The 25,479-nt window shown below is 39.2% G+C and overlaps 1 protein-coding gene and 1 pseudogene across 1 annotated transcript; both read left to right on the forward strand.

The window, feature by feature from the left end:
* Positions 1-11,185: 11,185 nt before the first annotated feature.
* Positions 11,186-12,133, forward strand: LOC129548364 (olfactory receptor 6M1-like; annotated as a pseudogene).
* A 9,692-nt stretch (positions 12,134-21,825) lies between these two features.
* LOC129548988 (olfactory receptor 6M1-like) lies at positions 21,826-22,773 on the forward strand. Its single transcript, XM_055415988.2, has one exon. The coding sequence runs from the start codon at positions 21,826-21,828 to the stop codon at positions 22,771-22,773; it is 948 nt and encodes a 315-aa protein (XP_055271963.2).
* Positions 22,774-25,479: the final 2,706 nt, after the last annotated feature.

Genomic DNA, 25,479 nt, shown 5'->3' on the forward strand with positions numbered 1-25,479 from the left:
TCTTGAAATACTGTATAGTTATATCAGAAACAAAAACACACTAAATTCTTTTAGTATGACAGTATTTCTTCTTATTTATTTTACTCAAAAGAGATTTTTTTAATAGAAATCTGCATAGGAAACATTGAACAGTATGGTAAAAATCATTATGACAACGTGTAATAAATGAGGGAGAACTTTCATTTTAATAATTGGCTTATAAAAGGCCAATATTAAATCAAAATGCAATTTAATGAAGAAGACTGAGCAAAAGGCAAAGCTAATACAGCCCCAAAATTTGGTCTCTGGTGATCCAAGGATAAAACTTAGAATATCTAGATTAGGAGATTATACCTTTACATACTTATCTAAACATCCTGCTTTTTCTTGTGTAACCAGTTCAGTTCAGTTCAGTTCAGTCGCTCAGTTGTGTCCGACTCTCCGCAACCCCATGAATCACAGCACACCAGGCCTCCCTGTCCATCACCAGCTCCCGGAGTTCACTCAAACTCATGTCCACAGAGTCAGTGATGCCATCCAGCCATCTCATTCTCGGTCGTCCCCTTCTCCTCCCACCCCCAACCATTCCCAGCATCAGAGTCTTTTCCAGTGAGTCAGCTCGTCGCATGAGGTGGCCAAAGTATTGCAGTTTCAGCTTTAGCATCAGTCCTTCCAATGAACACCCAGGATCGACCTCCCGTAGAACGGACTGGTTGGATCTCCTTGCGGTACAAGGGACTCTCAAGAGTCTTCTCCAACACCACAGTTCAAAAGCATCAATTTCTTCACAGTCCAACTCTCACACCCATACATGACCATGGGAAAAACTATTGCCTTGACTAGACGGACCTTTGTTGGCAAAGTAATGTCTCTGCTTTTTAATATATTATCAAGGTTGGTCATAACTTCCCTTCCAAGAAGTAATGCAGTATTTTACAACTTTGTTTGAATTGTTTTTTCTTTCTATGTTGTAAACCAAATGCCTTTAATTTCTTCCTTAGAAAATGTTTTGAATTAAACATAATGAAAAAGTTTATGGTTTTCATTAATAAACTCACACACAGTTAACCAAGATAATGCACTGTATGGGGAAAACATGTAGAATTTCTGATCTTTTAAACATGTTAAGGTGTGTTTTATGGTCCAGAATGTAGTCTATCTTAAAGAAAGTTCTATATGAGCCTCAGAAGAATGTGTATTTTTCTGTTCGGGGTTTAAATAGTCTGTAGCTGTAAATTATACCTGGTTGATTAGTGGTGCTATTGAGTTCAACTATATACTGTCTCCTGGCTTGTTGGATTTCTTCATGTCTCATAGAGGGTTTTTTAATTCTCCAACTATAATAGTGGACTCATCTATTTCTCCTTGCAGTCCTATTGGTTTCTGCCTCACTTATTTTGACACTCTGATGTTGTAGATAGGCACATACACAGTAACAATTGTTATGCATTCTTTAGATTTAACCCCTTTATCATGATGTAAAGCTCCTCTTTATCTCGTCACTCTTGGTTGAAGTATCCTGTATGTTAGTTGAATCAAACTATTAATTATATTATTCAAATCTTATTTATTGTTTTGTCTGCTTTTTATTTCTTAAGAAGCCATCTTATCTCTTAAGTATTATTAAACTTCCTTCTATAAATATGAATTTGTCTATTTCTCCTGAAAGCACTGTCAGCATTTGCTTTGTATATTCTGATGTCATAGTTTTGGTAGGTACAGATTTAGAACTGCTATATTTCAGAATATTCCAGTATAGCTCTAGTAACTTCTTGTCATAAAGTCTAGTTTAACATTAATACAGCTACACTTACTTTTTTTCTTAGAGTTTGCATTATATATCTTTTTCAATTTTTTCACTTTCAACAAGCCTGTACCTTGTATTTAAGGTCTCTTGTAGCTTGTAGCTGTGCATCTTTGGGATTTGTATCCAATCTGAAAATTTAGATTTTTAATTAGAAAATCAAACATATTTACATGTAATATCATCACATATTGGCATATGTATGTCCTTAATTCCACTTCACATTATTATTATGATGAGTTTTTTAATTTATTTTATTGGAGACAAATTACCTTACATTATAATATTGGTTGGTTTTGCCATACATTGACACGAATCCACCCCGGGTGTACATGTGTTCCCTTTCTTGAACCCCCCTCCCACCTCCCTCTTCCCCATATCCTCCCTCCAGGTCATCCCCGTGCACCAGCCCCAAGCATCCTGTATCATGCATCAAACCTGGACTGGTGATTCATTTCACATATGATAATATACAATGCCGTTCTCCCCAATCATCCCACCTTCACCCTCTCCCACAGAGTCCCAAAGACTGTTCTATATACCTATGTCTCTTTTGCAGTCTCGTATACAGGGTTCAGGTTACCATCTTTCTAAATTCCATATATATGCGTTAGTATACTGTATTGATGTTTCTCTTTCTGGCTTACTTCACTCTGTATAATAGGCTCCAATTTCATCCACCTCATTAAAACTGATTCAAATGCATTCTTTTTGATGGCTAAGTAATACTCCACTGTGTATATGTACCAAAGCTTTCTTATCCATTCATCTGCAGATGGACATCTAGGTTGCTTCCATGTCCTGATATTACATGTAAATATCATAAACAGCTCTGCAATGAACATTGGAGTACATGTGTCTCTTTCAATTCTGGTTTCCTCGGTGTGTATGCCCAGGAGTACGATTGCTGGGTCATATGGCAGTTCTATTTCCAGTTTTTTGAGGAATCTCCACACTGTTCTCCATAGTGGCTGTACTAGTTTGCATTCCCACCAACAGTGTAAGAGGGTTCCCTTCTCTCCACACCCTCTCCAGCATTTATTGCATGTAGACGTTTGGATAGCAGCCATTCTGACTGGTGTGAAATGGCGTCTCTTTGTGGTTTTGATTTGCATTTCTCTGATTATGAGGGATGTTGAGCATTTTTTCATGTGTTTGTTAGCCATCTTTATGTCTTCTTTGGAGAAATGTCTGTTTAGTTCTTTGGCCCAATTTTTGATTGGGTCACTTATTTTTCTGGAATTGAGCTGCAGGAGCTGCTTGTATATTTTGGAGATTAATCCTTTATCAGTTGCTTCATTTGCTATTATTTTCTCCCATTCTGAAGGCTGTCTTTTCACCTTGTTTATAGTTTCCTTTGCTATGCAGAAGCTTTTGATTTTAATTAGGTCCCATTTGTTTATTTTTGCTTTTATTTCCAATATTCTGGGAGGTGGGTCTTGGAGGATCCTGCTGTGATTTATGTCAGAGAGTGTTTTGCCTATGTTCTCCTCTAGGAGTTTTATAGAATCTGGTCTTACATTTAGCTCTCTAATCCGTTTTGAGTTTATTTTGGTGTATGGTGTCAGGAAGTGTTCTAGTTTCATTCTTTTACAAGTGGCTGACCAGTTTTCCCAGCACCACTTGTTAAAGAGACTGTCTTTTCTCCATTTTATATTCTTGCCTCCTTTGTCGAAGATAAGGTGTCCATAGGTGAGTGGATTTATCTCTGGGTTTTCTATTTTGTTCCATTGATCTATATTTCTGTCTTTATGCCAGTACCATACTGTCTTGAGACTGTGGCTTTGTAGTAGAGCCTGAAGTCTGGCAGGTTAATTCCTCCAGTTTCATTCTTCTTCTTCAAGATTGCTTTGGCTATTCAAGGTTTTCTGTATTTCCATACAAATTGTGAGATTATTTGTTCTAGTTCGGTGAAAAATATTGTTGGTAGCTTGATAGGGATTGCATTGAATGCATAAATTACTTTGGGTAGTATACTCATTTTCACAATATTTATTCTTCCAATCCACGAACACGGTATATTTCTCCATCTATTAGTGTCCTCTTTGATTACTTTCACTAGTGTTTTATAGTTTTCTATGTACAAGTCTTTTGTTTCCTTAGGTAGATATATTCCTAAGTATTTAATTCTTTTCATTGCAACAGTGAATGGAATAGTTTCCTTAATTTCTCTTTCTATTTTCTCATTATTAGTGTATAGGAATGCAAGGGATTTCTGTGTGTTGATTTTATATCCTGCAACTTTACTGTATTCATTGATTAGCTCTAGTAGTTTTCTGGTAGAGTCTCTAGGGTTTTCTGTGTAGAGGATCATGTCATCAGCGAATAGTGAATGTTTTACTTCTTCTTTTCCAATTTGTATTCCTTTTATGTCTTTTTCTGCTCTGATTGCTGTGGCCAAAACTTCCAGAACTATGTTGAATAGTAGTGGTGAGACTGGGCACCCTCGTCTTGTTCCTGACTTTAGTGGAAATGCTTTCAGTTTTTCACCATTGAGGATAATGTTTGCTGTGGGTTTGTCATATATAGCTTTTATTATGTTGAAATATGTCCCTTCTATTCCCACTTTTTGGAGGGTTTTTATCATAAATGGATGTTGTATTTTGTCAAAGAATTTCTCTGCATCTATTGAGATAATCATATGATTTTTATTTTTCTGTTTGTTAATGTGGTGTATTACGTTGATATTACAAATATATTTAAAACTTTATGAAACCACTATAATTATTTTGTAAAGTCTAAATTAATTCACATTGCCCATATATTTAACATCTATGTTGTTACTAATTTCTTTCTGCACATCTAAATTTCTCTTCTTCATTGTTAATAATAATCTTTAGTTTTTTTATGCAGATGTGCTGGCAATAAATATGTTCAGGTTACTTTTTATTTCAAAATATTAATATCTCTATTTCATTTTTTTGATGAATTTTTTTTGGACTTGGCCTTTAGGTTGGCAGTTGCTTTTCAATAGCACAGGAGTCAATTTGATTATGTTATGATACATTAATAAACAACCCCCCAGATTTCATTGGCTAACAAAAAATAAGAAGATTTAGAGACTTCCCTGGTGGTCCAGTGGTTAAGGCTCCAAGCTTCCAAATTCGGGGGCACGGGTTCCATTTTCAACTGGACAATAAGATCCCACATGCCACACAAGGCAGCCAAAAGATAGATAAAGAAAGAAAGAAGATGTGTTTCTAGACCACATTGCATGTTACTGGCTCCCTATGTGCTTTGTCTCTGCCCCACATATGTCCTTATTCTGGATTCAGGAGAAAGCAGCAGCCTCTGCCTAGAACATGCCAGTCTGTGACAGAGGAAACAGAACAATAGCTCAAACTTTAGCTCAAGCCTTGAGCACTGCAGGTCCGTTCATCTGCCATTTTCTAAAGCATGTCACAAGGCCAGTGTGAGAATGGGATGTGGAAGTGGAGACATGTAATCATCTTATAAAGAAAAGGGGTGCAAAATGATTCGGAACAGTAATGCAATCTACCAAAGTTGGTTCATGTTGCCTGTGTATCCCTTCTCTTTTCCTTTATCTTTCAATCACAGTTTCTATTTTAGATGCATCTCTAGTAATTAAAATGTCGTTGGATTTTTTTAACTAATACAACAATTTCTGACTTTTAATAGGCAGAAATGTCAAAGTGTCTAGGCTTTGACGGAAGGAAATGGATGAGCCCCGGAAACTAAGCTTGTGATGTGAGCTAAATGGAGTGGACAAGAAGTACAATATGAAAAAACACATGCAAGAGCCCACTGGCTGAGAGTCATGCCACATGGACGCCTCTCTATTCCATCTCTGGCCTCTTTGGAGGGTTTCTCCCCACTATCTTTTTAGAGATTACATTTGATCAATCTAGAAAATGCCTGTGCTCACTTACTGGCACCTAAACTTACTCTAAATCACAACCTAAGGATTTTTAGGCTAATTTAAGGATGAGGTATATACAAAGAGGAGAGTGAAAAAGTTGGCTTAAAGCTCAACATTCAGAAAACTAAGATCATGGCATCCGGTCCCATCACTTCATGTCAGATAGATGGGGAAACAGTGGCTGACTTTATTTTGGGGGGCTCCAAAAATCACTGCAGATGGTGATTGCAGTCATGAAATTAAAACACACTCCTTGGAAGGAAAGTTACGACCAACCTAGACAGCATATTAAAAAGCAGAGACATTACTTTGCCAGCAAAGGTCCGTCTAGTCAAGGCTATGACTTTTCCAGTAGTCATGTATGAATGTGAGAGTTGGGCTATAAAGAAAGCTGAGCACTGAAGAATTGATGCTTTTGAACTGTGGTGTTGGAGAAGACTCTCGAGAGTCCCTTAGACTGCAAGGAGATCCAACCAGTCCATCCTAAAGGAGATCAGTCCTGGGTGTTCATTGGAAGGACTGATGTTGAAGCTGAAACTCCAATACTTTGGCCACCTGATGCAAAGAGTTGACTCATTTGAAAAGACCATGATGCTGGGAAAGATTGAAGGCAGGAGAAGGGGACGACAGAGGATGCTATAGTTGGATGGCATCACCGACTCAATGGACATGGGTTTGTGTGGACTCCTGGAGTTGGTGATGGACAGGGAGGCCTGGCATGCTGCAGTTCATGGGGTCGCAAAGAGTCAGACACAACTGAGCGACTGAACTGAACAATACAAAATGGAAAGTTTAAAAAAAATTTTTTTTTAACATCTCCGTGTGGCTTGTGGGATCTCAGTTCCCCGACAAGGGATTGAATCCAGGCCATGGCAGTAAAAACTTGGAATCCTAACCACTAAGCCACTAACAAAGAAAGAAAGTGAAGTCGCTCAGTCATGTCCAACTCTTTGCGGCCCCATGGACTGTAGCCCACCAGACTCCTCTGTCCATAGTTCTCAGGCAAGAATACTGGAGTGCGTTGCCACTTCCTTCTCCAGGGGATCTTCCCAACACAGGGATCAAACCCAGGTCCCCCGCACTGTAGGCAGATGTTTTACTGTCTGAGCCACCAGGGAAGTCTAAGCCCCTAGGGGACTCCCTCAAAAGTTTCCTGTGTTTCAGTTTCTCTGAAACTCTAAAGCAGGCCACCAAACTTTTATTAACTGAATAAAGCAAAAACATGGTGTGATTCCCCTTGAGGCCTCAACATGTGTATTTGGCATCTCCAACTAAATTTGTAACTGTGATTGTTTTTCAGGGTTAAAATTCTTTGATTATCATAATAGTAATTAACCTCTTTTACCTCATATTCCCGAGTCATTCTTAATTAAATTCTTAAGAGCAAGCAAGAGCTTCAAATATCACAGCTTATCCATGGCCTATTTTCACAGAGAAAAGGACACATCACATCTTAGATGCAAGGGAAAAAAAAGTTCAAAGTTCCGTTTATCTTATAAAGGATTTGGAGTTTCAGAATAAACACATGGAAACAACTGGTAAGCAGATTTCAAGTCAAAGTAATGATGGATTTTGTGACAGAGCTTAACAAAGATGTAATAGGCAATCCACAGTAGGTCTCAGGCTAGAAAAATAGTTGAAAAGAATGTTTATATTTAGCCCTTGATAGAACTGTGTGTTGGAGAAGACAATGGCAAGCCACTCCAGTACTCTTGCCTAGAAAATCCCAAGGACGGAGGAACCTGGTAGGCTGCAGTCCATGGGGTAGCTACGAGTTGGCCACAACTGAGCGACTTCACTTTCACTTTTCGCTTTCATGCATTGGAGAAGAAAATGGCAACCCACTCCAGTGTTCTTGCCTGGGGAATCCCAGGGACAGGGGAGCCTGGTAGGCTGCCATCTATGGGGTCGCACAGATTCGGACACAACTGACGCGACTTAGCAGCAGCAGCAGCAGAACTGTGTGTGTGTGCTCAGTCATGTGTAACTTTTTGTAACCCCATGGACTACAGCCCACTAGACTCCCCTGTCCATGGAATTCTCCAGTCAAGAGCTGAGGTGGGTAGCCATTCCCTTCTCCAGGGCATCTTCTTGATACAGCAATCGAACCCAGGTCTCCTGCATTGCAGGCAGATTCATCTGAGCCACCAGAGGTTGCTCTGGTAGAACTACCTCATCCTAAATATGCCTTCCAATGCTAAGACTTTTCTGAATCTAAAATGTTCCAGTTACTCAATTATTCAAAGTAGTAATGAAAGCGGAAACAGACAAAACAGGCTCTATCTTGAAAGCAGGACTCCATCTTGGGCTGGACTGTGGACTTTGAGCTATATGTCCAGTATCTATGGAAATGACATAGCAACTGGAAAACCAGGCGCCAGGAAGGAAGAGCCCCACAGCTTGTACCTAAACTCTCCATTGCCTAAAAGAATATCCTGATTATCTGTGTAACTGAATAGAATCATGCATTCTATTATGCTCATTGGGGTATGACCACAGGCCTATTGATAACTGTCCACTGTTAACTACCTAGGCTTAAGGCATATGAATCACGGGTTAACTTTGATTGTATCTTTCTTTTCCTTTGTTCAGACTAGTTTCAGGAAATTTGGGGAGGTGGGTTTGGGCACGTACACTTAGGATATATAAGGTTTTCACAAAAATTAGTCGTGGTCCTTGGCTAAGAGAAGACTCTGCATTGGGCCGCTGGTGTAATAAGCTGCACTCCACTATCAGCATTGTCCTTCTGAGTGAGTTTGTTTCCTGGAACACGTGGCTACAACAGTAAGAATAACATTCCCAAATACGGAACATAGCAATGAGAGTAACATTTCTGCATTAACTAAACTAGAGAAGTGTGTCTTGATCCAGTCTTATGTAACATATCATTTAGACCATAACTAGGGCCTCTCTGACCTCTTTTCCCTCTCTACAAAAGTGGGAATAAGAATCCAGATTGTGACTTTTACTAAAGAATGTATCTTTGGATCAGACAGAACTGGAACTGAATCTGGTTTTGTCACACACTAGCTATGTGACATTAGGAAAATTATTTAAATTCCATAAATTTCAAGTTTTTCATGTGCAAAATGTAAATAGCAATATCTACTCCCTACTTCAAAAGGTTGCCAAACATACATGTATAAAATAGCAAAACCTTGAAACAGATTAAAATAGCTACTGACAAAATGCAAGAAAAATATGACACATTCAACATCAATTATAGGGATGATTTAATAGTTACCTATCAGAAATAGATCAAAACAAAAGATGATGTGGAAACAAACATTGCAAACCTAAAAATCAGCAAGAAAATTTTGCATCTAAATAGGTAATACACTTTTTGTTTTGTTGCTGTTGTTGTTGTTCTGTCAGGTCCAACTCCTTGCAAACCCAAGGGTTGCAGCACACAGGCTCCTCTGTCCTCCACTGTCTCCCAGAGTTTGCTCAAATTCATGCCTGTTGACTCAGGTGTTGCTATCTAACCATCTCATCCCCAGCCACTCCCTTCTTACATTCTTTTTTAATAGTATCTAAATTTTTAAAGCACTTGGCATATAATGACCAGGAACTCAGTGCACATTAAGTACACAGCTACCCCTCGTGGCTCAGTGGCAAGAATCCACCTACACTGCAGGAGATGAAGGTTTGATCCCTGGGTCAGGAAGATCCCCTGGAGAAGGAAATTGCAACCCACTCCAGTATTCTTGCCTGAGAACTCCCATGGACAGAGGAGTCTGGTGGGCTACAGTCTATGGGGTCGCAAAGTGTCAGACACAACCTAGCGACTAAACAACAGCAAAAATCATGGCTATTACCTAAAACCTAAAAATAGAAATAAAGGCCTTTTGAGAAGAGTGACTTCATCTGTATAACACTGATTATACAGTACTGAGACCAACTGGTGAAAGTTCCTGGGGAAAAAGGTTTTACCTCAAGTTAATAAAAAATTTCTAAGAGTTCAGTTCAGTCACTCCGTCATGTCCGACTCTGCAACCCCATGAATCACAGCACGCCAGGCCTCCCTGTCCATCACCAACTCCCAGAGTTCACCCAAACTCATGTCCACAGAGTCGGTGATGCCATCCAGCCATCTCATTCTCTGTCGTCCTCTTCTCCTCCCGCCCCCAAACTTTCCCAGCATCGGAGTCTTTTCCAGTGAGTCAACTCGTCGCATGAGGTGGCCAAAGTATTGGAGTTTCAGCTTTAGCATCAGTCCTTCCAATGAACACCCAGGATTGATCTCCTTTAGAGTGGACTGGTTGGATCTCCTTGCAGTATAAGGGACTCACAAGAGTCTTCTCCAACACCACAGTTCAAAAGCATCAATTCTTTGGTGATCAGCCTTCTTCATAGTCCAGCTCTCACATCCATACATGACCACAGGAAAAACCATAGCCTTGACTAGATGGACCTTGGTTGGCAAAGTAATGTCTCTGCTTTTTAATATACTATCTAGGTTGGTCATAAGAGTTAGAGATGATCAAATATGAAACAAGATACATGAATAAGCAACTTGCATGTTTTCCACAAAGGAAGGATTCTAAGCATAGATAGTTTGACTTTTTGGAGAGGAAGATATGACAAGTTTGGACAAGTAGCCCTTGAACTGTAAAGCTTTTCAAGAAAATAGTGCATCATGCAGCATTGAGAAGGAATCAAACGAATACAATTCTGAAAAGTTAAGGTTCTTTCTATGTCTAAATATACAAAACACGTGCCGAGAATTATGGGGTCAGTTTTGAATTGCACACAGGGTATACGAATGTGTGTGTTTATCTTCCATTTTATTATGTGGTAGTAGCATATGCTAGAAGACTCATGACTTACAAGGTCAAATAGCTTTACGGTCTTTACACTATCAAAAGTTTTATTGTAGACAGAAGTCAGGCAGATGCAGGACAAATCTGAGTTTTCACATCTCCACTTCATATTAATATTTTCACATTTTTATTACTCATGGAAGGGCTTCCCTGGTGGCTCAGTCAGTGTAAAAAAAAAAAAAAATCCGCCTGTCAATGCAGGAGATGTGGGTTCGATCCCTGGGTCAGGAAGATCCCCTGGAGAAGGAAATGGCAACCCACTCTAGTATTCTTGCCTGGGAAATCCCATGAACATGAACAGAGGAGCCTTCCAGGCTACAGTTTATGGGGGTCACAAAAGAGCTGGACACGACTTAGCAACTAAGCAGCAACAATATATTTGGTTGTGCTGGGTTTTAGCTGTAACATGTGGGATCTAGTTCCCTGAACAGGAATGAACCTGGACCCCCTCCAATAGGAGCAAGGGAGTCTCAGCCACTGGACCACCAAGGAAGTCCCTATTTTTTTATTCTTGAATTGTATGATCAAATAAGTTGAGTAATTTTCAGTTAATTATATATTTCAGCTAGTTTGAATAAAAGGAATGAAATAAAGAGAAAAGAAATACATCAAATAAAAATCAAAGAGTTAAAGTTTAAGGAATTCACAGAGTTCTTAAACTGTTCTAACCGCCTTTGTTTCTTCTCCTACCACACAGAAATGGCCACAAGAAACCAGACCACCATCACTGAATTCACGCTTATCCCTTTTCCTGCTGTCCAGGGGCTTCAGACATTGCTTTTTGTCATTCTCCTGCTAATTTATATGCTCACCATAACAGGAAACATTGTCATCATTTCCTTAATATGGACCGATAATCGTCTCTAAACACCAATGTACTTCTTCCTTAGTAATCTGTCATTTTTGGACATTTTATTCACAACTACTATTGCTCCAAAGTTGCTAGCTTGCCTCTTAGAGGAGGAGAAAACCATATCTTTTGCAGGCTGCATCAGCCAAACATACTTCTTTTTCTTCCTGGGGACAGTGGAGTTCATCTTGCTGGTGGTGATGTCCTTTGACCGCTATGTGGCCATCTGTAACCCCCTGCGCTACACCATCATCATGAATGGCAGGGTATGTCTCCTGCTGGTCCTGGGCTGCTGGGTGGGGGCCTTCTTGTCCGTGCTCTGCCCAACTATTGTGGTGTCCAGGCTGCCATACTGCACTGCAGAAATTAGTCACTTCTTCTGCGACATCGCCCCTTTACTGCAGGCAGCCTGCATAGAAACCTATTTCATTGAGATGATAAGCTTCCTCTTGTCTTCTCTCATCCTCCTGACCTCGCTGGTGATCACCACCGTGTCCTACACCTACATCATCTCTACCATCCTGCACATCCCCTCAGCCCAAGGGCGTCAGAAAGCCTTCTCCACCTGCGCTTCTCACATCACTGTTGTCTCCATTGCCTATGGGAGCAACATCTTTGTGTACGTGAGACCCAATCAGAACCTCTCCCTGGAATTTGACAAGATAGCCACTGTCCTCATTACCGTAGTGACTCCTCTTCTGAACCCCTTCATTTACAGCTTGGGGAACGAAAAGGTAAAGGAAGTCTTGAGAGAGTCAGTTAGCAGGACAGTTCTACCACATTCCAAAGGAACATAACACTCAACAGTTTCAGGACACCTAAGACGTGCTTCCTCTATATGTCACTTTGCTCTGTGTGAAGAATGACAGAATCGTGACTGAAGTCTCGAAATCCAGAGGCAGGATGAGAAAGCTTCACACATCACCAAGAGTCAAGCATTATGATCTTGCTATGGAAAACCAGCAATAAATAAGGACTCTTTGGCTCCTTAGTCCTTTGCATAAATTAATGTAGAAAGGCAGAAACATTCCAGACTCTGAGTTCTAAGAGCTGATGTCTAACATTTGTTCAGGCACTAATTTCAATGGACTTCGGTAAGTTACTTCTTTAAGCTGACACTTGATCATCTGTAAAATGGAGGCAAGAACTTCTGCTCTGTTTATCTTACAAGGCACTTGTGGCTACAAAATGAGATGATTTTCGTAAAAGTAACATTGTTTTCACATGGAGAGATTGTTGAGATAGAAAAGGAAGCTTTCATCAGCCCTGAGATGCTGGAAGTTCTGACCCTGTTGCTGAGTATCTTAGAAGATAAGAAGCCCAAGGGGCTCAACAAATAAATGTAATCTTATGAATCGAAGCAGATTTGTCCTAGAGAAGGGAGCCTCACACTGCCATAGTAAGGAGGATTATATGAATAATAATATTTAAGAAAAAAATCAATCCCTGACCCAGAACTCATCTGACATTCACAAATAGGTCTCAGTGTTACTGCAAACTGATACAACGCTTTCATATCATCATGCTTTTCACTTGCTGGACAAAAGTTGACAAAACATCTATTTCACATCAGGTCACTATGCAACACAAAATACTAGACATCCTCCTTTGTTGCCAAATGGAATGACTGCTACCTCTTTACCAATTACATCTTTCACATACCAATCACATCTCACTCTGTCTACCCTCATTGCAGAAAAGATTGACTGAGCTACCCAATGCTAGAATTGCCACATCTTTCTGATAATACCCAATCCAGAACAAGCCCCCACTTCCTTAGGTTCATTGTTTCACTGAGACAGTCCACATTCTCCGAAGTGTGAGCTCTTTCTCATAGGCAGTGAATAATAAACCCAAAATTTTCAACTAAAGATGTGTGCCTGGCAGTCTTTTTTTAATTTTTATTGGAGTAGAGTTGGTTTACAATGTGTTAGTTTCAGGTGTACAGCAAAATGACTTCGTTATACGTATATTGTTACTTCGTTGCTCAGTCGTGTCCAGCTCTTTGCAGCCCCACAGACTATAGCCCCCCAGGATCCCTTGTCCATGGTATTTTCCAGGCAAGAATACTGGAGTGGGTTGCCATGCCCTCCTCCAGGGGATCTACCAGACCCAGGAATCAAACCCTCCTCTCCTGCATTGGCAGGAGGATTCTTTACCACTGAGCCATGAGGGAAGTCACACATATAGATAGCCACTCTTTTTTAGATTCTTTTTCCATATAGGCCATCACAGAGTATTGGCTATAGGCTATTAATGCATCATAATATGCAGATTGTATTAATTATGTCTTTGCATATCTCAATAAAAGGAATATAAAACTGCATTTTTGTTCACACATAAAATTAGCTTTATTCTCTCCGGTATCAATAATACCTATGTTATTAAATCCCTGGCTTAAAGAATCCATTTAGGTACTGTTCATGCAGAGCATGCAAACAGAAGTGAGCAGAGTCATTATCTACTTATGAGTTTGATGCCAAAGGTCCATGACAGCACCAGTTACCAGAACACTTTTAATCCATCTGGTATGAAAAGATAATAGATCTAATAAGGAACTGCAGATAAATTTGTGCTATACTGAATACTCTGTCATCAGAAAAGCCCTATTTTTATTACTTCTTCCTCAAATCCTATTTAGATTTTTATTTCTGCTTTGGAGCTGCCCACCTTTTAAATCCTATTATATTTTGCTTGCACTCTACACCCAAAGAGATCTGGTGAAATTCATTACAAATTTACTAAACGGCTCCCATTTACTAGATTTTCTCATGCAATTTTGTGATAATTGGAAATATTAAGTTATCTAAGGCCTTGCCAGTTATAAAATCAATCATTTTTAAATGTCTTTTCTCTCTATGTTTCCCACCATATTTTCAACATTTCATCATTGTTCTAAGAGAGCTGTTAGACAATTACCCCAAATTTCTTAGAGATCAGTTTTCTAAACACAAGCTTCTATCCTGTACACTAAAAGCCTGTGTTGAAATTATTTACTTGTTGTTGCTGTTGTTCAGTCGCTAAGTCATGTCCAACTGTTTGTGACCCCATGGACTGCAGCATACCAGGCTTCCCTGTCCTTCACCATCTCCCAGAGTTTGCTCAAACTCATGTCCATTGAGTCAGTGACACCATCCAACCATCTCATCCTCTGTCACCTCTTCTCCTCCTGCCCTCAATCTTTCCCAGCATCAGGGTCCTTTCCAATGAGTCAGCTCTTCACATCAGGTTGCCAAAATATTGGAGCTTCAGCTTCAGCATCAGTCCTTCCAATGAATATTCAAGGTAGATTTCCTTTAGGATTGACTGATTTGATCTCCTTGCAGTCCAAGGGACTCTCAAGAGTCTTCCCAAGCACCACAGTTCAAAAGCATCAATTTTTTGGCTCTCAGCCCTCTTTATGGTCCAACTCTCACATCCATATATGACTACTGAAAAAAACAATAGCTTTGACTATATGGACCTTTGTCGGCAAAGTAATGTCTCTGCTTTGTAATACACTGTCTAGGTCTGTCATAGCTTTTCTTCCAAGGAGCTAACATCTTTTAATTTTGTGGCTGCAGACACCATCCACAATGATTTTGGAGCCCAAGAAAATAAAGTACTGCCACTGTTTCCACTTTTTCCCCATCTATTTGCCATAAAATGATAGGACCAGATGTCATGATCTTTGCTCTTTGAATGTTGAGTTTTAAGCCAGCTTTTTCACTCTCCTCTTTCACCCTCATCAAGAGGCTTTTTATTTATGGTGACAGTTTTTTTTTCCCATTTATGGTTTTGACATCCTAGTAATAATTGGATTCATGTAGCAGTATCTAATTTCACTCATGCATTTAAAAATGTCCAGGATGGTCTTCCTGACTTAAGAAGACTTATATCCCATTTAGTTTATACAGTGGAAGCCTGGAGGAGGGGCTATGTTCAAATGGAAAGAGAAAGGCACTTACACTTTCACTAGAGAAAGCCTATGAGTAAATATGAGACTAAATAGAATAGGAAGTTTCAAAATTCTTTTATTCATTCATAGTTATCACACACATGAAAATTTCTTAAAGGCTGAAAGAAGATATTCCAAATAATCAATGCTGATTAATTTGAGTGATGCTTTAGGTGACATTTTTTAACACTCTATGTTCTGCATTTTCTATGCCTGGAATGTATATGTTTTAATTTTAAAATATTGGAATGGGAATTTTTCTGAAGAGACTAAAGTTATCTCTATACTAATGCACTGGAACCTAAGAAGTGAATCCCATATTTGGTATTTGGTACATAAATAGGAAATTATTTTATTCAATCTGTTAAACTCAGGTCATATTCTTAAAGTTGATGTCCATTTTAGAAGAAGGAACAAAAATACCTAAAACTTTCTTTTAAAATCCCAATTATTTTCTGCCTTATTATTATAGTTAAACACTCTAAGGAATTCCTTTTTTTCCCCATAAGTTTTAAAATTAATCCTGAGGGAAATGTATTAAAACAAACCAAACTGACTGCAACATTTACTATTTTCAGACTATCTCCAACTGACGTTAGCAATGAAGTTCTGAAATAACCATTGTAACTAAAAGTGAAGCTTGCTCAGTTGTGTCCAATCCTTTGCGAACCCATGGACTATACAGTCCGTGGAATTCTCCAAGCCAGAATACTGGAGTGGGTAGCTGTTCCCTTCTCCAAGAGATCTTCCCAACCCAGGGATCGAACCCAGATGTCACACATTGCAGGCAGATTCTTTACCAGCTGAGCCACCAGGGAAGTCCAAGAATACTGGAGTGGGTAGCCTATCCCTTCTCCAGCATATCTTTCTGACCCAGGAATCAAACCAGGGCCTCCTGCATTGCAGACGGATTCCTTACCAGCTGAGCTACTAAAGAATACAGTAATTAATCCAGGACTCTAGACCCCATATCCAACCAATGTTAATAAATCGTAGCTACAAAGTAGAATTGAAACTAATATAAAAGTCATCAACAAAGAATGATTATCATGATATGCAGAGTTCTACCTCAAGTGACAATTCTGTAAACTTTTGAAAGTATGATATTTTTTGTGATTATTTATGAAGTACAATCTGATATACTGGAGTTCAATGTGCAAAGCAGCACACCAAGAGAGAATCTAAAGGGACTTCCCTGGTGGATCAGTGGTTAAGAATCCACCTGCCAATGCAGGAGACTTGAGTTCAATCCCTTGTCTGGGAAGACGGAGTAACTAAGCCCATGCACCACAACTACTGAGCCCGTGCACCCTAGAGCACGTGCTCTGCAACAAGACAAGCCACTGCAGCCAGAAGTCTGGCACACAGCAACTCAAAAGCAGCCCCTGCTTGCTGCAATCGAGAAAACCCAAGCACAGCAGCAAAGACCTGGCACAGTCAAAAATAAAAATAAATTAAAGAATACACCTGAAGATAGCCTCCGGTGATTTCATGGTCCAAATTACCTCTATGTGACGTCACAGGACTTTATAAAGATTTAGTCTGCCTAAGTGTGCCCTGCTGAAGTCACTAATATCATTTGAGAATCAGAGCATACAGTGCCTTGACAAGGATGTGGAAAAAAGGGAAGCTTTGTGCATTGGTGGTGGGAATGTAAATGGATACACGTACTATAGAAAACGATGTGAAGTTTCCTGAAAAAAATTAAAAATAGAACAATCATAAGATGAGTATGATTACCAATTATGATACCCAATCACTTCTGGGTATATACCCTATGGAAATGAAATCAGCATCTCGAAGAGATACCTGGACTCCCATATCCATGGTATCAATATTCAAAATAGTAAAGATATGGAAACAGCTAAGAGTCCAATGATGAATGAACAGAGAGAAAAGATGAAACATATGTGGATGCAATGGTATATTATTTATTCACCCTTAGAAAAGAAAATCCTGACATTTGCCACTACATAGATGAAACTAGAGGACATGCTAAATGCTAAGTGAAATTTGCCAGAAAGAGAAAAATAAAAAACTGCATGATCTCAGTTTTATACAGAATTTTAAAAATCTAGCTCACAGAAGCAAAGAGTAGAATGGTGGTGAACAGGACCTGAGGGGAAAAGGGAGATGGAGAGAAGCTGGTCAAAGGCCAGAAACCTTCAGTTACAAGACAAATAAGCTCCAGTTATCTAATGTACAGCAAGGTGACTATAGTTAATAACACTGTACTGCATGCTTGAAATTTACTAAGAAGGGAGATCTTAAGCACTCTCGCCAAAAAAAAATAATAAATAAATAACTGTAACTATGTAAGGTGAAGGAGGTATCTTCCCAGGTGGCACTAGTGGTAAAGAACCTGCCTGCCAACACAGGAGACTTAAGAGACATGGGTTCGATCCCTGGGTCAGAAGATCCCCTGAAGGAGGGCATGGCAACCCACTCCAGTATTCTTGCCTGGAGAATCCCATGGGCAGAGGAGCCTGGACTATGGTCCATCACACAGAGTCAGACACGACTGAAGCAATAAAGCAGGCATGCAAGGTGAAGGATGTGTTAATACTTAACCTCTCTGATGGTCTTTTCACAAATGCACATGTGTCATATCATCACATAGCACACTTTATATGCAATTTTGTCAAGTATTCCTCAATAAAGCTAAAGCAAAAATTAAGTAGATGATTCCACTATATATGATCTAATGGGTAAAAATAAAGATTTACAACATCAAGTATTAGCAAGGATGTGGAACTACAGTACTCACACACATGGCTAGCAGAAAGGAAAACAATACATCAACTCTGGAAAACATTTTGTCAGCTTCTGGTACAGTTAAACATATACTTACCAAACAATAGAGCAATTCTATTCCTCGGAACATGTCCAAGAGAAATGAAAACATAAATTCACCAAAAGCATAAACTCAAATGTTCAGAGAAACTTAATTCATAATAACTAATAATTGAAGACAATTCAAGTGTCTATCATGTGGTGAATATATAAGCTCATATAGCTACACAATCTGTAGCGTACATAAATCTTCAAATACCGCAAAGGAGGAAACTACTCATGCCCGAAACACTCAAATTGATTTCAAAGCATCAGATTAAGTGGAACAAATCAAAATTATATGTTGTAATATAGAATTCACACATTAGCCTAGAAATTCAAACTTACACTGACAGAAAGCAAATCCATGGTTGTCAAGGGATAAGAAGGTGAAAGGACAGCAATTTACTTCAAAAATACATAAATGTTTAAGGTAATGTTAAATACCTCACACCACTGATCTACTGGTGGTGGTGGCTACATGAATGCATACATTTGTCAAAACTCAAAAAGTTATATGTTTAAGTTTACCTATTGTCTATAAATAATAGCTCAATAAAATATTTTCCCCAATAAAAATTGCTTTTTATTGAAGTATAGTCAATTTATAGGTTTTTTAAAATATGTACATAGGCATATATCTATGTAAATAGTTTCAGTTTGAAAAGCAGTTTATCGTAATATATGATGAACATTTTTTTAATTTAAATTATCCAAATTTTTAGTTTCCAGAGGCTTGAAGCAGAGCTATAAGTTTTTCTTTAAATAAATAAAATAAACACCCAGGAGAGTCTCCTAGGGGACCTTAACTTTCTGTGACTAGTTACTTCACTTCTAACATCCTGGGACTGCACTAGTTATAATTAAACTTATTTTATGCTAGAATCCCAAGAGCCATTCTAAAGCAAACTTTCAAAAGTAAATTAAAGAATCATTAAATATCACATTCATCCAGTCATAACCACATTAATATGCACAAAGTAGTATTACTTCCAGGAGAAAGTAAATTAGGTGGATATATCTGAAATCAAGTTACAATATGAGTGATGAATGAACAGGAGTGACAAAAATAAAAGATGAAACTTCAGAGAGATAGTTCAGTCAAAACAAATATGAAATTTTCTAACAATCAGGACCAGTAAAGTAGAATGAGGTCCTTTAAGAAACAGTGAGTTTCACATGATTAGGCAACAGAGACATTACAGATTATTTTAGCACCAGACTATCTCATATGCCCTTTAGTTCTCCTCTAATCTGATAGTCTATAATTCTGAATAGCTCCAAGTTTCTGAACGGATGCACAGAAGACACAGAAATTATTAGAACAAACATAAACTTACATGTCTATAAGTGAAAAAAAAAGACCTGAAACTTGAAAAGATTTCAGTCAGAAAATCTTTCAGTCTTCTTGCCAGAGATCTAAGCTAGAAGTCGGAGGACCTGCTCTTAATTCATTGGGTTTGATTTCTTGAGTCATCACCAAAACTCACCATTCTGGCTTTTTTTGGGGGGAGAGGGGGAAATGTGATTCAAAATACATACTATTTAAAACCTAGAGAAACATTCTAAGATTAAGATTCACTGAATGTATAAAATATAAGATTAAATGATAATATAACACTTGGAATTAATCTTAGTGTAAGTCAAGACAGATTTTTTTCTGCAGGAATAAGAAAAAGAATTGGGAAAAGTAATCAGAGTTTATAAAAAGACAGGTTATGTTTTATCGGTTTGTTTCTGTGAAGAAGATGAAGTACTTCAGCAAAAACTGAAAAACCATTTGATGTGGTTTCATAAAAGGGGATGTGTTATCATACAGAAAAGCTGCTGCTGCTGCCGCTGCTTCTGCTAAGTCGCTTCAGTCTTGTCCAACTCTGTGCGACCCCATAGACGGCAGCCCACCAGGCTCCCCCGTCCCTGGGATTCTCCAGGCAAGAACGCTGGAGTGGGTTGCCATTTCCTTCTCCAATGCGTGAAAGTGAAGTTGTTCAGTCGTGTCTGGAGTTACATGGAATTCAAATAGAAGCAGTAAGAGAATTTAAAGAAAATGGACAGAAAGCAGTAGGAATAGCCAAAGTTCATGGTTCTTAACATATTTGAGTGAAGAAAATCCCAACTGTGCTGCAACCAATATGATGTAAGTATATCTATTGCACAGTCATCTATGTGTGAGTGCATGCTCCGTAACTTCAGTCATGTCGGACTCATTGCAACCTCCTGGACTGTAGCCCATCAGGCTCCTCTGTCCATAGATTTCCCAGGCAAGAATACTGGAGTGGGTTGCCATTTCCTCCTCCAAGGGATCTTCCCGACCCAGAGATCGAATCTGTGTCTCTGGTGTCTCCTTCACTGGCAGGCCAATTCTTTTACCACTGAGCCACTATAAAGTACCCAGCACTGGTTTATATTTGCTTTGCTTTCACTTAAAACTAAAGAATTAGCCACTAAATTATACACCAAAGGAGTGGGTCAACTGTATTTTATAGACATGCTATAAATGCTCAGCAAAGCTGAACAGTATTGAGAGATTAAGTTGAGGGCTTCAAACACTGTCTATCTGCACCCACTTTTTCCGCTACTATTAATAACCTTATCTTCAAATGGCTGAGAAGAATATAAGGTATCAGAGTCCTCTCTGAGAGAACCTACAAGAATCAGTTGGGAAATGGGAGGTGAAAGTTACTCTACTGGATGCTGCCATAGATATAGAATTGCAAAGAATAAAAAGACACACATTGATCATTTTCAAGAAAATGTGTTTCAAAATATATAAAATGTTTTGGAATATGTGTAACTGACTTCCTTGTTCTTTAAGAGTATAGACATAAAGTATAGACATAAAACTTTCTATCATTACAGAAAAAAACAAAGAAAAATTATACACCTTGATGGAGAACTCAACTCCTATTATATCAAAAAATCTTGGGTACCATCAGGTACTCAATATCAACAACAAAAGTGAAGACAGATGTTACAGATTCCCTTTCATTTGACTGTACTGGTTAGTTTCTATTTTTCTGCTCTTTGATTTAGACAACACCTGAAAATTTGACTTAACTTTGACAAAAGTAACCCCACTTTTATTAACATTCTCTCCATTTTCCAAACTGACTGAAATCTCAGTGAAGTAGATTTCTCTTCACAGGGACAGAACTCAGCTAAGAAAATAGAAGTTTAGCAGGAGTGAAATAGAAAAGGGAAGGACTGTTGTATAAAAAACAACAAAATCATTAAGACTAGAGTTTTATGGAACCATGAAGACAATTTCACACAAAGAAAAATTTTACATGTGAGAATACTGAGCTTAGAAGAAGTCATGTAATTTATCTAAGATGCTGCACTTATAAGGGTAAGAGGCAGAGTGAAAATAAATCACTTAATTCTATTCATATGTTTTTCTACTGCATTTTATGAATGATATTTCGTGCGTGCTAAGTCACTTCAGTTGTGTCTAACTCTTTGTGACCCCATGGACTGTAGCCCACCAGGCTCTTCTGTTCATGGGATTCTCCAGGCAAAAATACCAGAGTGTGTTGCCATGCCCTTCTGCGGGGGATCTTCCCAACCCAGGGATCAAACCGAGTCTCCTGTGGCTCCTATACCACTGGACCACCAGGGAAGTATTATCAATGATATTGACAGTTGAAAGTTTAAGTTGAACTTGATCTTTTTACTTTATTATTTTCTCAGGGACATGCTGCCCACCTTGCTCTGCACTCAATGGATGTGCAGAATCAGACCACAGTGACTGAATTTATCCTGACTGCCTTCCCTGCTCTCCAGAAGCTTCAGATTTTCCTCTTCATGGTCCTCTTGTTTACTTACATGCTCACTCTAACCGGAAACGGTGTCATCATTTCCCTAATATGGGCTGATAATCGCCTCCAAACCCCAATGTACTTCTTCCTCAGTAACTTAGCCTTTTTGGACATTTTATACACTACATCAGTTACCCCAAAACTGTTAGCCTGTCTCCTAGAAAACAGGAAAATCATATCTTTTGCAGGCTGCATCAGCCAAACATACTTCTTTTTCTTCCTGGGGACAGTGGAGTTCATCCTGCTGGTGGTGATGTCCTTTGACCGCTACGTGGCCATCTGTAACCCCCTGCGCTACACCATCATCATGAACAGCAGGGTGTGTCTCCTGCTGGTCCTGGGCTGCTGGGTGGGGGCCTTCCTGTCTGTACTCTGCCCAACTGTTGTGGTGTCCAGGCTGCCCTTCTGCCATAAGGAGATTCATCACTTCTTCTGTGATATCGCCCCTCTGCTGCAGGTGGCCTGCATAGACACTCATTTTATTGAGATGATAAACTTCCTCTTGTCTTCTCTCATCCTCCTGACCTCGCTGGTGCTCACCACCGTGTCCTATGCCTACATCATCTCTACCATCCTGCGCATCCCCTCGGCCCAAGGGCGTCAGAAAGCCTTCTCCACCTGCGCTTCTCACATCACTGTTGTCTCCATTGCCTATGGGAGCAACATCTTCATGTATGTGAGACCCAGCCAGAGTCATTCCCTGGAATTTGACAAAGTGACTGCTGTCCTCACCACAGTGATGATCCCTCTTCTGAACCCCTTTATTTATAGTCTACGGAATGAAAAGGTAAAAGAAGTTTTGAGAGATGCAGTCAACAAAATTATATCCTTATTGCCCAGGAAAGCTTGAAACATAATTCCACAGGAATCCTTGAAAGTTTGTTTGCTAAGAATGGCATTTTCACGCCTTAGACACAATGTGGAGTAAAGCATGCTTGAAGACCATAAAATCGAAGATGTGTGCAGAGACGGAAGAACCATGTGCCACACCAGGTGCAAAGTATTACGGTCAGAGTCCAGAGGAGGCAGTTCAGCCACAGAGGAAATAACACGCTCTGAACTCTATTACTGGACCTTCTCACACACAGAATTTCATGGATTAATGAAAAACACTGGAGTCAGAAATTTTAAGCCCTCTCTATCACTTTATCAGGTGACATTTAACCTATCTGAACCTAACATATTATCTGTAAAGTGGGGAATATAGTCTGTGGGTCTTCTTTTTCTTTCTGTTAATGTAGTCTCAACCACGATGGTCCAAGTAATGAAACCACATGTAATTAAACGTAAGTACTTTTTATGGGTCTTTGCAGACTATTCAAGATGATTAGCTCCATCCTTGACAGCCAGATACTGTAGATAATAATAATAACAAACTAAGGAAAGGAATAACATATCCCAGCATTTGTACAGTATATTCCAATATGTATATATATATATATATATATATATATCTCATTTAGTCCTCTTAACCTTGAGAATGTGATATTTTTCCCAGCTGAGAAAACTCGGATTCATTGAGATTAAGCATCTTACATCTCTAGTTTTGAATATATATATATATATATATGCAGATATATGTGAACTCTAGCCTACTCAAGCACGTCACTGTGTCATGAAGTGTAGAATGGAAAGAAACTTAAGGGAAACAGAGTTAACAGGAAAAGTTATCCATGTTTTCTGAGATAAGAGCATTCCCTGCCAGTTCTAATTATCTAGAAAACCTGCAGACCAAGGAGTATCAGATGAGTGAAAACAGACTGTGAGAGGCAATGTGTTGAAAGGAAAACCAGTTATTCAGAGGCAGTAACTGACAATGAGTCCAGACTGATCGTCTGTGGCAACTGGCCAAAGTGGTCATCATCTACAGAAGAATAAGTGTCCTAGGATGCATTTGGTTGGGGAAAATGAAAGCAGAAAAGTAATCAAGCTAGCTTAAGTAACATTGGTATTTATTATAATAATAATCAAGAATACCACATAAAACCTCAGAAGGTAAGAAACTGCAAGACCTGCTAAGGACAAATATTAGTAGCTAGAACTCCTTAAAAATCCAAGGCATACACCCACTTCCCTCAGAATCTCTGACCTCTCTCTAGCTTTCTCAGGAGTCATTTGGTCTCTATGTTACTGTTTTTTTCCAAATATCTTGTAGCAGGCTGAATGATGGCCCTGAAAGATATCCAGACCTAATTGCTGATCCTGTGAATCTAAGTAACATATAAAATGTGTATGGCAAAGGGATTCTGCAGGAGGGATTCAAATTAAAGATCTTGAGATAGGGCGATGATCTTGAATCACACAGGTGGGTACTAACTGTCATCACAAGTGTCATTTTATGAGAGAGGAGAGGGGAGATTTTACCACACAAAAGGAGGTAATGTGATCATAGAAGCAGAGATTTGAAGTTGCTGTGCTGCTAGCTTTGAAGATGGAGGAAGGAGCCACAGGCCAAGGAATGTACATCTCAAAGCTGAAAAAGCAAAGCAAAGGATTCTTTCTCCCCTAGAGCCCTTGGCATGATCCAGACAACACCCAAGTTTAGGCCTAGTGAAACTGACTTTGGATTTCTGTCTCCAGAGCTGTAACAGAACACATTACTGTTGAAGCCACCGTGTAGTAACTGGCTATAGCATCACAGCAAACTAGTACATTCCAGTTTCATGTTTCTCTCTCTGCAGACTATTTATTTCCATTTCTCTGTGCATATGGAAGATAATGGCTGCCTCAGTCATTTGCAAATATATATTTCAGGGAATTCCCTAGTAGTCCAGTGGTTAGGACTCCATACTTGCACTGCAGTGGGCACGGGTTTGATCCCTGGTCAGGGAACTAAGATCCCACATGCTGTATGGCATGGCCAAAAAAAAAAAAAAATCCATCATAGGTATATTCAACATATAAGCATGTATACTGAATACATTTAAATATATTGAGATATATATACAATTTACATGGATTTTTTTGACTGTGCTGCACAACTTGCAGGATCTTACTTTCTGGACCAGGGATTGAACCTGGACCCACTACAATGAAAGTGCCAAATCTTAACCACTGGACTGCCAAGGAATTCTCTATTTTATTTTAGGATATGTAAAAATTACCTGTATTCTAAATCCAAATTCCTTGAAAGGTTCACTGAAGTGAATGGTCTGGTTGGTCTCACTGAAGTGAGATGAAGTCTTCCCCAATTCTCTTTTTACAAGAGGAAGGGTATGGCAAGAGGTAAATTGCCCTCTGTCCACACAGCCACTGAGCAGGTGCAATGGGGACAAGCATCTAAAAAGGGAGCTTGGGAACAGGGAGAAAACAAGAGGCATCTCGAAGATCAAAATAGGTCACTATCTTGCCTGGAGAATCCCAGGGATGGGGGAGCCTGGTGGGCTGCCGTCTATGGGATCGCACAGAGTCGGACATGACAGAAGTGACTTAGCAGCAGCAGCAGCAGTTTGGTCATGGGTCATTCAGCTTCATAGACAAAGATGAAGACGTTAAGAATTGGCAAGAAACCCTCATGGGAGAGCAAGCAGAAAAAGTGATATCTTCAGAATGGATT

This window comes from Moschus berezovskii, chromosome 25 (assembly GCF_049115385.1).
Source record: "Moschus berezovskii isolate FMDL1 chromosome 25, NW_MosBer_1.0, whole genome shotgun sequence".
NCBI lineage: Eukaryota > Metazoa > Chordata > Mammalia > Artiodactyla > Moschidae > Moschus > Moschus berezovskii.

Coding starts and splice junctions, on each gene's coding strand:
- LOC129548988 (XM_055415988.2), top strand. CDS start 21,826: ATGGATGTGCAGAATCAGACCACAGTGACTGAATTTATCCTGACTGCC.